The sequence below is a fragment of the Myodes glareolus genome, chromosome 22 (assembly GCF_982192425.1).
Source record: "Myodes glareolus chromosome 22, mMyoGla1.1, whole genome shotgun sequence".
In the NCBI taxonomy this organism is placed as follows: Eukaryota; Metazoa; Chordata; class Mammalia; order Rodentia; family Cricetidae; genus Myodes; species Myodes glareolus.
The window spans coordinates 55863593-55880689 of record NC_142047.1 but is presented as its reverse complement, the minus strand read 5'-3'; the positions used below and the strand labels follow the sequence as shown (position 1 = coordinate 55880689).

The window sequence follows — 17097 nt, the reverse complement described above, 5'->3', positions numbered from 1 at the left end:
GTCCACCCAGCAAAGGAATAAGCGAAGATACAAGGAAGGGAAGATTTGGAGTGTGAGAGCCTTTCAAGTTATTCTTTAGAGGAAGAAGTGCGTGCATGTGCGTGCGTGTGCGTGTGCGTGTGTGTGTGTGTGAGCATGCACATGGATCATTGTGGGAATAGGTCAGCATGCACTTGTGTCTGTAGTGTTGTGGATGTGTGTTGTGAGAGTATCTATGAGCCTTGACAAATCTTTCCCCCAAAGGCACATAACCCCAGTATCCTCTGGGAATGGCACACCCTTAGTGTCGTTATTTCATGGATAGTCAGTTCCACGGTCACAATCTTCCCCACACTAAGTGACCCGTGTCTTTGGATGGATCCTGTGGCCAGACAGCTTATCCTGAAAGCCATAGCCCTCTCCTTCCTTACCCCTCTACTGATTCCGAGAAGGGCACATCTAGTAAGCGGGGATGGTGTTTGTATTCCAGCTGTTTCCGGAATCACGTCAGCCGTGTACAGTGTGGGCCGGAGTGTCTTGGTAGCAGCCCTGCTCCACGCCTTCTGCTTCAGTGCCGTGAAGGTAAGTGTGCAGACATACCGTGGTGGTGACTATAGCCTGTCTCATTCAGCATATTGTTTTCATCAAATAGTTTTCCAGTTATGAAAGAAACTTTGTCATTGAGAAGGGGACCTGGCTGAGTTTGAGTAGGTCGTTACAGTGCCTGGCTTGTTATAGAGTGTAACCCTCACCTGCCTAGTCCCCAGTGATGTTTCTGCTATGATCAGGGACACCAGAAGGACTTCTGCTGGCCATGGGAGCCAATGTAACCCATGTGCTCATTTTGCTTTTGTCTGAGGTAGCACCCTAAGTATAATGGGGTACACCTGCATGTAGCTGTGTGGACCAGGTATGGGAGGGGACAGCCACACCAGTGAGAATCTAGAGCATAGAGGACCTCAGAGTTCCCAAGACCAAGAAGAGCAAAGCCTAGGGCATGGCCAAGGAAGCAGGGATGATGAGGAAACCAGACAAACACAGATGTCGGAAGCCCAGGGCGCCCTGTCAGAAGTGTAACTGTTGTACATGTATGGTCCAATCGTGCGTGGACACACGCTGTGGTTGTGGATCAAGTCTGTGTGTTTACAAGGCTCTGAGTAATCCCGCATCTCTAGGGGAAGAATGGGGATATGTGGAACACAGGAGGGAACCGTCTAGATCCTTCTTCAATGAGAAGAAGTCAGCAAAATAAAAGAAAGCCAAACTAGAGAACTTGGCTTGTTTGGGACTAGGAAGAAACAGCTGGGAGTCATTGCCTGCAGGAGCAGAAACAGGAACTTGCAGGGTAGCCCTTCGGCCAGTTCAGTGATTTCTCAGGGTTGGGACCAAATGCTCTCTGGCTCTGAGGTTTCCAGAGTGTAGTAAGAGACTTCTGATGAGGAGGCACAAAGGGAGGTCTGTGTCTCTGGAGGAGAGTACTGACTCCTCTTGCTTGGCATGGAGCGAGGGACAAATAGTGACCGACTGTTAATGGGCCCAGCTGCCATTTTAAACACCTTTTGGTTAAAAAACAAAACAGAACAGAGCAATTTGCCCTTCTCTCTCTTCTCATCAGTGAGTGCTGGCTTTTCAAATGGTCTCACGTTGACTTTCTGATTTAAAATGCAGCACCTATTAAATGCTGTAAATTGACTGAACGCGGTTAGTGAAGTCTCACGGGGGTCCTGGGGAGGAAAGGAAAGTGCACCCCTCTTCCACAAACGCTGGTTGCATTAGGGTTCTCTAGAGGGACAGAATATATAAAGGATTTGTTAGAATGGCTCACAGGCTGTAGTCCAGCTAGTCCAACAGTGGCTGGTGACCAATGGAAGGTCCAAAGACCCCGTGGGTTGTTAGTTCAGGAGGCTGATGTCTTAGCTGGTCCTCTGTATACTCTGGGATCCTAGAGAAGTTGGCTCTAATGCCAGCAAAGGAGAGGCCTTACTAGTGAGAGCCAGAGGAAGCAGGTAGAGAGCAAGCTCCTCTGTCCCTGTCCTTATGTAGGCTGCCAGCAGGTGTGGCCCGGATCAAAGGTGGGTTTAATCAGAAGGCTCAGATTAAAAGTTGGTGTTCCCACTTCAAATGATTTAGGTTTACAGGTTTACCCAGCTACTTGGGTTTTAGTTAACTCCAGATGTGGTCAAGTTGACAGCCGAGAACAGCCACCGCACTACCCAGCCCAGAGCTGGGGTTGTGGGACTTCCCTCTGATGCTTTCTCTACACCACTGTGGTCACTCTGTTGCTGACTTGGCTGCTGCACTTTCTATATCTTCTTCAGGGCTGTGCTGGCTAATCTCCTGTCAACTTGACACACAATTAGAGTTATCTAAGAGGAGGGAACTTCAGTTGAGAAAAAGCCTCCATAAAATCTGGCTTCAAGGCATTTTCTTAGTGATTGATGGAAGAGGACCCAGGCCATTGTGGGTGGTGCCATCCCTGGACTGGTGGTCCTGGGTTCTATAAGAAAGCAGGTTGAGGAAGCCTTGAGGAGCAAACCAGTAAGCAGCACCCTCCACGGCCTCTGCATCAGCTCCTGCCTCCAGCTTCCTGCCCTGCTTGAGTTTCTGCCCTGACTCCCTTCAGTGATGAACAGTGCTGTGGGAGTGTACACTGAATAAACCCTTTCCTTCCCGACTTGCTGTTTGGTCATGGCGTTTCATCACAGCAATAGAAGCTCTAGGATCAGGGTGATGGATGAATGGGTACTCATGAACAATGGCTGTATGTCAGCAGCCTGGCCAGGGGCATGTCTCTCTCTCTCTCTCCCGCTAAGGTTTAGGATGTGTTTATTGCCTTGATTTATTATTGTTGTTGCCCATGGTGGCTGAAAGATGCAGCCCAGCCCAGCTGCAAGGAGCCTACACAATTCCTGTTTTAGGGACCTGTCTTCAACAATGACACAGAAAAGAACTCCGGGGCATGTCAGAATGATGCCAAGTCAGCCGGTCCATTGAGCAGAGAGATGGGGTGCTGTACACAGGGGAACATTTAAAAAGATAATTACACCGGAAGACTGCAGTGTTCGCCTAAGGCATCACTGTGGGCTTCTTAAGAGAGAGACACCCCCCAAGTGCCTCGGCAAAGGCTATAATGGGATTGGAGTCTTGGGAAGTTCCCTCGCTCCGAGGGTATAATTTATAACCAGATACAAAGAGTAATCAAAGTTTACAAAGGAAGTGAAGTTCCAATTTGTCTTTTAATGTATGAGTTGGGTTTTTTTTATTTCTCTTTAGGAATTTCCTTTGGTGAATGAGGTATTAAGGTGGCTTATGAAGAGCCTGGTTGGAGTTTAAGGACAAGAGGAGAGCTGATGAGGCAGAAGTCAGGGTCTTGAAGGTTTGGGGCCTGAGTCAGCTTGGCTCACGCGACTTTTATAACCTTTTTGCTTTCAATGTCTTTTGGAAAGAGCATCGTCTCTAGACAATTTCAATTTTATCAGTAGTGTTGAAGCTTTTTGACTCATAGCCAGCAAGAGACACAAAGCAAACCCCAGGGTGGGGATGCCTTTCTCTTAGGTGTCCCCCGAGTTTCCCTGTCTTTCTACAGGCCTCATTACCACTTGGTAGAAGTAGATGGGGGAGGGGGAGTGAGTTGATTTTGCCCTCTGGAATATTAATTAGGGAAGGAAAATATGATTCATCCTTTAATCTCATATTCTCTTTGGCTCATCTGAGACAGTTGCACATCACATAAAGCAGGCCCCCTCGATGACTTACCCGTTTGACAGTGACACATGGAAGCCACTGGAATATTTGCTCCCTGGAGAAATGGCTCCACAGTTAATTAGCCAGGATTTCTATTTGTCTAGGTAAACCTAGATTGCTATTTTTTATTATCTGTTACAAAGAAATTCTTCTTTATTGCTGGTGAGAGGACCCAGGAGCTGAAACACATTGTTACAGTTTAATGTTTCCCAAGCATCATTAACAATGACTTTTAGGAGGGGTCCCCACACACACACCCCACACACCTCCTCAGCATTCAGGAATTGCAGCCTACTCTTCACCATTTCCCTGCACTCAGGATTTAAAGTCTAATTATAGATCTATAATAAACCCATAGTTCTAGAATTTGGGTTTGTTTTTTTTTTTTTTTTTGGCGGGGGTAGGGAGACCTGGTGTGTACTTTACCTATTCCCCGTGCAGCCCCTAAGCAAGGCATTCGGCACCACAGGGCAGAAGAGAGATCCCAAGGTCTCTGCTGACCTTGGCTGTCCGCCCTAGCCCTGGGAAGTGTGAGTCGTCCTGCTCCCCAGAAGGACAGTTTGCAGGCAGATGCGACACCTGCCCATCATGGCACTTCTGTTTGCAGGAGCAGGTCCCTAGTGTTTGTTCATTTGCCTTTTATGACAGCGCCTAACAGACAGGGATGAGTCCAGCATTTCTGCATTCCAAAAGTGAATTTGAATTTGCCTCCCAGGGTGCTGCGGTCCATCGCTGAGGGGGTCATCCATAATTCACAGGTTCCCCCTCCCATTTACAATGAATTAGTGAAACCCACCTCATTAGGATGTTGGTGCTACTGGACTTAGGTTTCCATTCTGTACCCTAACAAGCCAGGGTCAGCTGCCGGTCCTCAATAAGTCAATTAAAAGAGCCAAATTAATACTGAAAGCAGAAAAGGGAAATGCGTTCAATGTGGGTACATTTAGAAGAAGGACCAGAGACCAGTGGTCCCCAAGTCCATCTTTGGAGTGTCCTGACATGAGTTATGTATAACTAAGCAATCCAGCCAGGGCGTGGCCCTGCCCACCATGGCCTCAGCTCCAAGTGACAAGTTCTAAATCGTATTTTCAGGAGGTCAGCTTTCCCTCTGAGCTCTGGGGCTCCTTCTCCCAGCAGGAGATCCCTGGGGAAGTTCTAATTTCTTGTAGTCCATCCTTCCCATAGCCTGGTAGGCAAAGAGGGAGCACAGGTATTCCTTTATAATGCTTTATAATATATATTCCTTCCTTCCAGACAAGCCGGTTACTCTGAGTTTTGGGGATCTTAGCTGAAGAGTTCCAGACAGACAGAGAGGGTGATCTGTTGACACTCCAAGGCTGCCTGACCTACAGGATCTGAACAGCTTCCTCCCTCAGAGGGTAGGCAGTGTGGACAGTGTAGATGTAAGATATCCTAATGACTATCTGATTTAAACAAGCATGTACTTTGAGAGGAGTTTGTCCTGGCCTTATCAGAGGAGGCCTTAAAAGGAGGGGATGATTCTCTCAAGAGGAGAGGGACACAATAGAAGCCTGGGTGTGTGGTTTTCAGGAATACAGTGGCTTCTCAGTGGCTCAGGAGAGAACCATGTGGCCAGCACCTGAGGGTGGCCTCAAAGCCAGAATGTGTCCCAGCAGCCAGGCAGCCAGAAAAGAAGGGCTACTAATCTTGCAGCTACATGAAACTGAATTCTGATGGCCTTCGGGGAGGACTTCACGTCAGAAAAGATCAGAGGTCAGTCACACTGACTTTAGCCTGGCAAGGCCTCACGCAGAGAACCCAGTCTCGGGAACCACGGCACCGTGTACCGTGCTGCCGTAACCCAGTAATTCTGGACCAGCTTGTTACACAGCAACAGAAAATGACCACGGATGGCGGCTGCTGAGTATGTGCAACCGGAGTGATGACGGCAGAGAGTGGAGTTTTGCTGGTAGTGATGTATTGGAAAATATGGTTGTCTTGAAAGCATTAGGATCTGAGTTTGATCTCCCAGGGCGTGTAGGAAAGCCCAGTATGGTGGTGCATGCCTATAATCCCAGCACTGAGGAGGCAGAGACAGATCCGTGGAGCTCCTTGGCCAGCCAGGATGCCAATCAGAAAGTGCCAATCCCAGGTAATGCCTATAGTAATGGGAGAGGAAATCTGTTCCCCCTCCCCCCCCCCCGGTTCAGGCAGTTTGTCTTTCTCTTCTGCAGAGTCTGGGGGATGATATTGGCTTGATAGTGATCACCTCAGGCTGGTGTCCCTGTGCATAATCAATACTATAAGCCATGCAGGCTCACAGCCACCAGGACACAGTGAGGGGTGGCATCTTCCAGGGTCCTGAGAGGTGGAAGGTGTTGGGACCATTTGGAGTCCTGGCCTCCAGCTGCTCTTCCCTGCTAGAGATCTTTACTTTCCTTCTGATTTGAGTTACTAAAGGCTGTGTCAAAGTTGTTTACCAGCTCTGCTCCACGAGCACGTGTTGCCTTGCCTTGAGGATCAGAGGATAAGGTTTTCACCTGTTGGCCCACTTGACTGTTGGGTATATAAGCCTCTGTGGTGCTATTGAATAAAGGGCTTCTTACCGGTGGCTACAGGTCCGTGTTTCTGTCTCTCTGTGTGTCTTTGTGTGTTTCAATCTCCAACCCCTTGCCCGAAGCTCGCGAACTGTATGGTAGTGCATAGAGCGCAGACAGGCGTTGTGTGCTGCGGGAAGGGGCAGCACACTCTAAAGCCAACTGGCTGCTAAGCTCTGAGCAAAGCTACTGATTGGCTGTGGGCATCCTTTGTGGGTCCTGGTTTGATTCTGAGCACTCAGAAGTCACAGACTAAAATTTATCCAATATTTGTTTGTTTATTGTTGTGCATATATGCATGGTGTGTGCAGACACACATGCTGCAGCACACATGTGAAGGTTAGAGGACTGTTTTCAGAACTGGATTCCAGGGGTAGAACTCAGGTCACTGCACTTCACAGTAGGGACCTTTATGGTCTGAGCCTTCTTGCCTGCCCATTTTTATTTCGGGCTCCGTTTTAGACTCTGCTTTCCTGCTGAAGCGAGTGTCATGTGGGAGGTGCTGTATAAAATCTTGGATTGATATAAAATGGGAAAGAGAATGCCTGTCTTCCAAGAAGTATGTGTGTGAGTTCGTGTGAGTGTGTGTGTGTGTGCACAAGCTTTGGTGTAGTTATCCATCTAGGTAGGGTTGGATACTTGAAGCACATCATCCCATCATGTATCAAGGCACCTCAGTTTTCTTAAACATCCTCCCCTAAAAGTGAAGTATTGTTTTGACTTGTTAACATGGTGTTTTCCACCAAAATGGAACCCACAGTGAAATATGCATCTCCTCTCATGCTCAGTGATGATGATGGATGATGGATGGATGGATGGATGGATGGATGGATGGATGGATGGATAGATGGATGATGGGTGGATGAATGGATGAGTGGATGGATGAATGGATGGATGATTGGATGGATGGATAATGGGTGGATATATGGGTGGATGGATGGATGGATGGATGGATAGATGGATGGATGAATGGATTGCCACCTTTGTTGGCACCCTCATTAGTTTGTTTACTCGGCAAATTCTGAAAGTCTGATGTGACTTGAACACAGCACTAGGCACTGGCAGTCCCTTGGGACCCAACAGGAATCGGGCACTGCCATGGGAAACAAAGGGAGTTCATAGCCTAGAGCAGTGTTTCTCAACCTTCCTAACGCTGCGACCCTTTAATACAGTTTCTCATGTTGTGTGACCCCAACTATACAATTATTTCGTTGCTACTTCATAACTAACTTTGCTAGTTATGAATTGTAGTGTAAATATCTGTGTTTTCTGATGATCTTAGGTGACCCCTGAGAAAGGGTTGTTCGACCCCTTGGAGGTCACAGTTCACAGACTGAGAATCACTGGTCTGGCGTGTGCCCAGCACATAGTTCAAGGACTTGGTGAAACCTGGGACTCGGCGGTATTTCTGGAGTCCTACTTCAGGGGCTTCTCTTTAGGTGAGCTTCAGAAAGAAAAAAAAAGTCAGAAAAGAACTTACGTCAGAATCCAAGTGTGTGGATTTCAAAAACATCCCTTTGATGGGCTATGAGAAACTTATTTCTTCAAACAGAGCCCATTTAAATCTGATCTGAGAAGCCCAGCGGTGAGACGTGGACCTGTTTGTATTCCGTTCATGCGCAGGCTCTTAGCCAGCCTGCCCATAAATTCCATCTTAAGAGCCGCCTCGCGTTTCTTGGGGAGACAATGCTGAGACCGCCCCTCTTCAGAGGGCCTTTGTACAGGCTGAAAGGCCCTGGGCCTTCTCATCTAAGCTCCCTCCCCACAGCACACGTGAACCGCGCCGCAGGACTGTCAGGCTATTAGACGGTTTTTTATTCCTGCCTCATAAAAATATTTCAAAACCTGGGGGAGCTTTATGAAACCAGCTCTCATCAATCCATAGCCTCTTCAATTTAGGGGCCCATGAGACAGATTGCAAGGCAATTACAGGCGTTCGTTTTTTGAAGCAAACAATCCTGTGGCGGATGCTTCATTATCCGTGAGTGATAGATGGTTTTAAACCCAACCTCCTGGGATGGAGAGAAGGCTCAGCCATTAAGAACACTGGCTGCTCCTCCAGAGGACCCTGGCTTGGTTTCCAGCACCCCTGTAAGGTGACTCTCAGCCACATGTAACTATCTCCAGGGTGGTCCAATGTCATCTTCTGGCCATGGCTGGCACTGTGCACACACACACACACATGCGCACACACCAACAAATCTTTAAAGAATAAAATAAAACTTGTTCTCCCTTTGAAATCTCCATGGATTTGTGTGACTGTGTGTATATGTGGCTATGAGTACAATAAATATAAAATCTTTTTTTTTTAAAGACAGGGTTTCACATTATAGCCTAGGCTGGCCCCAAATTCATGGCAATGTTCCTGCCTCAGCTTTCTGTGAACCACCTACTCCTGGTTTGTATTAATAAATTTAAGACTAAAATATCCATGTTTCAAATATAAAAGTTTATTTTATCATCTCCCCAGGTCCTGGAAATGTCAGAAAAGCTCTCACCCCACCCATGCCCACCCTGCCTCTGTTTCTCTTTCTAGGAGCAAGGTATGGTGGCTTCTGAGCTCACAGACAAATGCCTTACACCGAGGACAGGGACGGTCACCTTCAAAATCCTTCTCAGGCCACTGGATTTCTTTTTCTAAAAATGTCAGTATCCCCTTCTTTGCCTCCAAGCAACAGTTAAGCATCTTCACTGGTTCCCTTTGGTCTTTCCTCACATCACATCTCTGATACGATACATCCTTGGAGCCTAGGGCTTGATGCTCTGTGGCTGCAGACCCCATCCCCTATCCTCAGCACTGTCCGTCCTTCAGTGGACACACTCACCTAAGGTTCTGAGGACACAGAGCGAGGGGCTGGATGCCGAGCAGACTGGCAATGACCCTCTCCCCATGTGCTAGCATCTTCCATTCTTCCTGTCTTCTTACCCTATCAGCATCTGGAGGGGAGACCAGCTCAGCTAGGAGACCCCTTTCAACTCTAGAATAAATGCCCTTTCTCGAACCTAGCAGAGTCTGGGGACTCTTGGCTCTCTGCACACGAAGGAGCAATTCATGTTGGTGGTCAAGCAGGTTTCCTGTCCTGTTCTCTTGAGATACTGGTGTACATGTGTGTGAGTGTGGAAGGGGGCTGGTAGATGAACATGTGTGCATGTGTGAATGTTCTGTGCACACACACATCTGACACCATTGAAATCACATACCAAGCTACATACATGTGGCGGGAAGGGCCCTCCAGAAGGAGCCCAGGAGACCTGCACCTTTCGCTATCTGTAGGAACCGGAAGCTGGGCTTTTCCTAGGACTGAGCTGCATCTGGGATGAGGTTTAAAGATGTGCAAGCCCACACCTGAAGTGAGGATGCTTAGACGCTGCCCGCAGGGCTGATTAAGGACAACGTGGTGCTGATAACAGATATCCAGAGTGAGTCCACTAAGGGTGGCTGGCATGGAATGTCTGGACACCCAGAGCAGACATTGATGTAACCCGATAGATAACCATTTCTGACAGAATGCCACATTGTGTAGTCATGTGTCACCTCACCCATTGGCTTGGAAGCTTGGAAGCAGTATAGCATTCTGGATCACTTTGCTAACATTCTTCTTTAGAGCTGAGATTATATATATATTTCTCTAAATTGTTCTGTCCATTCATCTGTTGACAGATAACTAGATTGACCCCAGTTCCTTGCTCTAGCTAGCGTTCAAAGTAGCAATAAACATGGGGGCAGGTATCTCCACGGGAGGGTACGGACTTTCCTCGGCTATGTACACAGGAATAAAACAGTGGGGTCGTCTGGAGGATCACCTTGCTCTTATGGACTTGAAGGAAACGTCCACCCTGCGTTCCGCCCCTGTAGCCACCTGTCATTCATTCTGTCTTTCCATCACCCTGGAAGCCCTTGTCTCTGCTTCAAGGAAAAACCCACCCTTAGTGCCGACGCCACAGCTGACAGTGACCCGAGAGAATCGCCTGTCAGGCTTGCTGGTGCAGGCAGTGGAGCATGGGTCAAAAACATTCCCACCTAGCAGGGTCGCCTCTGATGGAGTTTCTGCCCCCTTTGCCTGCTTGTTCTGCTCTGTGGAACAGAGGAACAAGACATTTTCACATGCCATAATTTGTCCTTTTTTCCCCAAGAAAAAGCTGGTATAATACCCACTGCCCATGCTGACTTTCTCAAGTGTGTGATCTTAGCACATTCCTCCATCCTTCCCTATAGTTAGGAAGCATCCAGTAATAGCCAGCATCTGCTGTGTGTTTCATATAAGCTACTGAATGATGTCTTATACACAGTTCTTCAGATGGGATTTTAGCAACCCCACAGGGGAGTCCCCCAGGACATGTTCACCCAGGCTTACTCACTGGGAGTAATCGGAAGGGTCAGGGTTTTTCACAGTTCAGAGTCCAGGTTTCCAGCCGCTGTCGGCACCACTGAAGGTCAGCCATCTTTGTGCTTACGTAAACGTACACTAGACCATCTCTCCTAGTGGCATTTCTGCTGCTATGATAAAATGCACCCACCAAAAGCAGCTTAGGGAATGAAGGGTTTATTTGAGCCATGATTGTGGGGAGAGCAAGGCAGGGATTGAAAGCGTCAAGAGCAGAGAGAAAAAGCATGGGGATCTTTGCTTGCTTGTTCCCACCCAGCTAGCTTTCTTAGCTCTTATGCAGGTCAGGGTTTCCAGCCTAGGGGATGGTGCTGCCCAAGGTGGGTGAGGTCTTCCTATACCGATTAACCATCAAGGCAGTTACCTACAGACACGCCCATAGGTCAGTCTGATCTAGATAATTCATTAGTAAGACTCTTCCCAGGTGATTCTAGGTTCTGTCAAGTCAACAGTTGAAACTAATTAGCAACTAACTAACCCCACCCCTCAGGTCTGAATGGTAAGATGTGTGTGTGTGTGTGTGTGTGTGTGTGTATGTGTGTGTGTTGGGGGTCAGTTGCTCAGACTCACCACATTAGTCTTATCCATGCTTATTCAATGATTTTCTTTATTTCTTTTCTTTTTTGTTTTTGTTTTATTTTCAAGATAGGATTTTTTTTTTCTGTGTAGCTTTGACTTCCTAGAACTTGCTCTGTAGACCAGGATGTACTTGAACTCAGAAATCTGCCTGCCTCTGTCTCATGAGTGCTGGGACTAAGGCCCACCACACTACCACCCAGCCTTATTAAATGATCTTCATGGCAGGATCAAGGCGCTAAGAATCAGATGCCATTGATGAGCCTGGCCAGGGGTGAGGAAGATGTTAATCAAGTGGCCATATATGTGGATGTTTGTCCACACATCACTAATGATGGACTCTTGTGGGGTACACGGCCTTGGAGGTCATGGTCAGGCATGGCCTTTTGGTGCACTCTAGAAACAACACATAAACAAGGCACATGAGCAGCCAGCACTGGAGGATTCCAATGAGGCTGAAGAAATCCCTGTTGCCTGGTGCTGCCTTAATTTTTCCTGAGGAGATGCAGACAGTTGTCACTACAGATAGGGCACCAACCACAGATGGAAGGAACAAGTCTGCCCAAATCTGGTTTGATGAACCAAAGAATTTATCTGGGCTACGCATAATGCCTGGGAGAGGGATCACCTACAGGGGCATGGATGACCCCCAAACAACCACATCACAGAAGATCCCCACACTGGCCCTGGTGATGCTTTCTCTACAACTGTTCCAGTCAATCCTTCTGATTTCCGTGTTCTGTAGCATCCCAAGCTCACACAGCATCTCCTGAGATCCCATGCAACTGGGCTGGAATTCCTCCCACATAGCCGGGAGAATGGTGTAGGAAGGTGTGGCTGACCCTTAGGTGAAAGTCCAATGACCCTCCTCGCTCTCTCTAACAGGTTCCCCCTTCTTGGGGGTCTCCAGAACTCTTGCAGGGAATCTCAATTGCTCTAAGATGTCAGTGGCTCTTGGGAATGTAGCTCAGTTCATAGAGTGTTGGTCTCGTGTGCATAGGGCACAGCTTCCTCATGTGCACAGGGCACAGCTTCCTCGTGTGCATAGGGCACAGCTTCCTTGTGTGCATAGGGCACAGCTTCTTCGTGTGCACAGGGCACAGCTTTCAACCTCACTGCTCTATCACATCAAGTGTGCACACCTGCAGTTTCAGCTCTCAGAAAGTAGAAATAGAATTGTTAAGTTCAGTCACACAGCTACTCTGAGCTTCATGAGACCCTGTCTCAAAAAACCAAAACCAAACAAACAAGAAAGCCGACTGTGACAGTTTTGCTTGGAGGACGTTATTCTACAGTGGGCACTGTAGCTGTTGTCAGGCCCCAGTGCTGCACCCCTGCTCATATAGGTGGCAGCACACACCATCTATTCAGTACCTGATGCTTGAGAAAGCCCGATGGGTCACTCACTGATTGCATATGAAGGCCCCCATGAGATAGAGGCAAGTCGCCATGTTTCTCAGCAGTCTGCTGTCTTTCTGCAGGAACCATGGAGCACACAGCACATCCCAGCACTGTTCTCGGCCTTCTGTGGGCTGTTGGTTGCACTGTCCTACCATCTGAGCCGGCAGAGCAGTGATCCATCGGTGCTCCTGTGAGTAACTGTCCTGTAGACCCCCCCCCGTGTGTGTGTGCGTGTGTGTGCATGCGTGCATGCATGCGTGTGTGTGTGCGCGTGTATGTGTGCATGTGTGTGTGTGCGCGCGCGCACGCGCGTGTGTGTGTGTGTGTGTGTGTGTGTGTGTGTCTGTGTATGCATGCCCACATGTATGAGAGTATAGAGGCCAGAGAGCCACCTCAGGTATCATCCCTCTGTTGTGGTTTACCATTTTCTTTTGAGACAAGATTCTCTCACAGGCCTGGAGCTTGCCAGCTAGGCTAGGCTGGCCAGCAAACCCCAGCGACCCCCTGTCTCTGCCTCCCTAGTACTGGGATTATACATGGGTGGCACCATGTCCAGAATTTTTACGTGAGTTCTGAAGATTGAACTCAGGTATGACAAGCACTGTCTCCCCAGGTCCCATGGTTCCTTCTTTCCCAGGCTGTGGGTGGACTTCCCAAAGCCCTGTTGGCTCACCAAAGTAGAGACGGACATTTGGTGCCCTCTGCCCTTTGATACTTGCATGAAGCAAGCTGGTTGCATCCTGGATGGTGGCGTAGAAATGCAGGGCTGACCTGAAATGATTGAAACCCAAGGGTAAACTTCCAGCCTGACTCCCTCTTTGAACTCCGCATTGCAACGAAGTTCGTAGGTAGCTGGGTGGAGAAATCTGAGAGAACTGTAGAAAAAGCCGCCGGCACAGAGGAGCGCCAGTGTTGTCTTGCTATGGAGCTCGCCCTGTGGAGAGCACGCCACATCCTGGAAAGGAGGCTTTTGTTTTGTTTTGTTCCATCCTGTACAATCAGCATCCTTGACCTTTAGAATGAGATTCATGTCAAGGCCCGAAATGCTATCTATTGAAATCTCTGGTCACTTGAAGTATAGATCTATTTCCGGGGACTGGACATCCTCTGAACAATGTCATGGGGAGTATGAGATGTTGATAATAGCGTGTCCTGGAGATTGACCAGACTTACATCACTTTCTGACTTAACACAACTCATTTGGGAGTCAGTGATATCACAGCCTTAGGCTATTAGATGCATTAGATTGAAAGGCATAGAAAAACGGGGAAACGGGGAAAGTTAAACATGGCTTGCATGATATTCCATGCCAAATATGTGCCTGGATGGTTGCCTTCTGCTGGTACCGTAGGTGAAGATGCAGGGCAGTAGGCTGGAGGAACTAGGAGATGCCCAGACGCTGGCGGTTAGAGTACTGATACTGTTAAAGTCACCTGACCACTTTTGTCAGGATGAAATTTAAAAATTGAAACATGAGCCAATGAGATGGCTCAGCTGGGAAATGGACTTGGACAGCCTGCGTTGATTCCCAGAGCCCGTTGAAAGGTAGGTGAGAACCAACTCTACTATGTGTTCTCTGACCCTCACACAGTGCCCACCACCAGGCACACACAATAGTAATAATCCTAATACTAATATTAATAATACTAATACTGCTACTAATAATAGTAAAGGAATGAACGAGTGAATGAATTTAAAATTAAATCATCCTTGTGATCCCAGGAGTGTGTCCTTTTTACTGTGATTTTGAAATGGACTCGGTTTTGCTCCTTGTCGATGCAAGACCCAAGGATTTGCATGGTCAGAGACACATATTTTAAAAATGAAACCCTGTGTGTTTTTCTGCTCTCAGGTCCTTCGTTCAGTGCAGATTTCTTCCTAAATGCTTACATCAGAACCTGGACGAGTCGGCCACAGACCCTCTCCCTCAGAGGATGAAGGACTCAGTGGTAAGACCTCAGCATGGCTGCTCAGCTTTGGTCTCCTAGGTAGGGACAATGTGGGAAAGGACACAGAGACACACAGGCAGGGACACTGGAATCAGGTGAGGGCTCTGTACAGCCACCGTTGGAACCTGGAGCCTTGGCGGGTTTATTAGGTCCAGCGTGGGGTGGGGGAGGTTGTCTCACTAAGAGGTCTTTGCAGACCTCAGCCTGTAAACTTGAGGATCAAGGAAGCCGCAGTTGCTAGTATTTGTACACATGGATCAATCACTCATAAACTTCCGAGGAAAATTTTGCCATTCCTCTTGAGCCTGGCCCACATGGATAATGACTTTTATAATTTTCCATGGGTCAACTGACCCATGACATGGCCGTTGACATGGTGTGCCCATGTGGAAATACACGTTCACTTAAGACTTCACTTACTCAGGGCTTCCTCCACCCCCCACCCTCCCCCCGACATAAGCCAGCCTGCAGTGTTCCTTGACGGCTTCTGCTTTGAGTTTCTGCTTTGACTTCCCTCTGATAGACAGTGATCCAGAAGTGTGAGCCAATTAAATGCCCAGACCTCCAGGTTAGAGTGTTTTATTACAGTGACTAAAAGGAAATTCGGGCAGCATCCAAAGCCATATCAGTGCGAGGCGTCTAAGGGCAAAGAAGGTGCCGCTAGACTACGGAGCTAAGCACCGAAAATGAAGGAAGACGTTGGCATCTCAAGCAGCACATACAGCCTTCCTGTGACTGTAGGACCAGGGGTCTTAAGACAGGGCTTATCCCCCACCCCTCCTAGATAGCTGAGAGAATCTATGTCCCTGAAGTCTTCCTTGGTGTTACGGCTAGTGGTGATGCATCTCTATTATCTCATTTATTACAGTAGAAACAAGCTAGGAATCACAGAGCAACAAGATAAGTTTGCCCAATGGGCACTGATAGCATGTCACTAGTGCAGTTAGATGTAACGAGCTACCTATTGCTTTTTTTTTTTTTTTTTTTGCTTTGCTTTTCGTGATCTTTAAAGAAAATCATTTAGACACTTTTTGGGGAGAGGAGACAGGGTGCCTCTGCCACATTGTGCCTGTCGAGGTCAGAGAACAACCTTGTGGCATTGGTTCTATCCTTCCACCCTCTAGGGGTTAAACTTAGGTCATTGTGTTTGCCTGGAGGGCATCTTTACCCACGGAGCTATCTCACTGGCCCCCAGTTTCATGGTCTTGTCTAAGCTTTGTCTGTTGGAAACCATGATCTGTCAGATGGTGTAGTAATATGTTTGGGCTCAGCTCTCTGAGGAGTCCCTGTCTAATCATAATGGTTTCATGGGGTTATCAGATCCGCCTTCCCAGGCTGGCTTATCCCACCTCTGCTGCTAGTTAAAAACCCTGCCTTCTGTCTTTGTGCTTCGCTAGGTCTCTCTGCTCCTTTTTTTCTTTGTCTGTGTGCCTTTGGTTTGTACGAAAGCTCCAAGGAACTTCATTAGATAGTAGGTTTTGTAGAGTTCCCCCACTTGAATCCCTATTTTGACTCATTTGGCCAACACTGGGTTCTGGGCATACACATTTTAACCAAACCAACCACCACATTATTCTGTCAGGGTTTTCAAGGACTGTATAGGAGAAACACCGAGGGAGAAAGGATGTCTGTGGACTTGCGAGTTTCTGCAGGAGCAGGACAGGACGGGTCATGCACACAGACCTCACCCCAAAACTGTACCCAACAAGTAATGAAGATTTGAACTGTGTCCTCATGGCTTGCAACATTCTTTCTTCCGTGTGCCTCATGAGCATAGCGTTTCTGATTTTTGCTCCACCCTCCTCCCATGCTCACCATTCTCAAGACTCCTGGTCAAGTTTAGAGTTGAAACTTTCATTATATTCAGTTAGTGTGGATTAATACATTATTTTTTAAAAGTTCTTATTATTGCGTATAAAATTCAGGCAGCTTCTTCCAAGCCATTCATTGTAGCATCGAGACTTCTCTGGTTTCCTCCCTAACTCAGTCTTTAGGTTGTACAGTGTTAGGACAGCTTCTTACCCTTCCCTTGGGGAGAAAGTATGGTGTCTTACCAGAAATGCCACAGTAGGGCTGAGGACGTGACTCAGCTAGCAAGGTGCAAACATGAGAACTTAAATTTGATACCTAGAGCCCACATATAGAAGCTGGATGTGATGCTGTGCATTTGTAACCCCCCAACACACACACGCACATATACACATACACATACGCGCGCGCGCACACACACACACACACACACACACACACACCACCGGCCACAATTAATTTTAAATGCTTCATATACTGAGAGCAAATGGTATCTCTTGGCTGAGCATACATGAAGTTACCATTAAAATGGGGAAAATTGTTGCCACCAAATATCCTGGCGTAAAGCCTGAAGTGAGGGAAAATGTGAGTAAGGTGCCTTTTATAAAGACCTTGCACAGAAAACGTGTTACAGCCAGTTATGATGGCTAGCAGGACCCACAAATGCCGGCATGGAAAAGACAATGTAAGAAGCAA

At 47.7% G+C, this 17097-nt stretch overlaps 1 protein-coding gene across 1 annotated transcript in view; it reads left to right on the top strand.

Annotated features, from left to right (window-relative positions):
* Nucleotides 1–17097, top strand: part of Pcnx2 (pecanex 2) — a 149321-nt gene that overhangs the window by 60227 nt on the left and 71997 nt on the right. The window contains exons 15-17 of the mRNA XM_087900604.1: nt 470–561; nt 12724–12833; nt 14496–14592. Coding sequence (XP_087756730.1) covers nt 470–561; nt 12724–12833; nt 14496–14592 — 299 coding nt within the window. The remainder of the gene's footprint in view (nt 1–469; nt 562–12723; nt 12834–14495; nt 14593–17097) is intronic.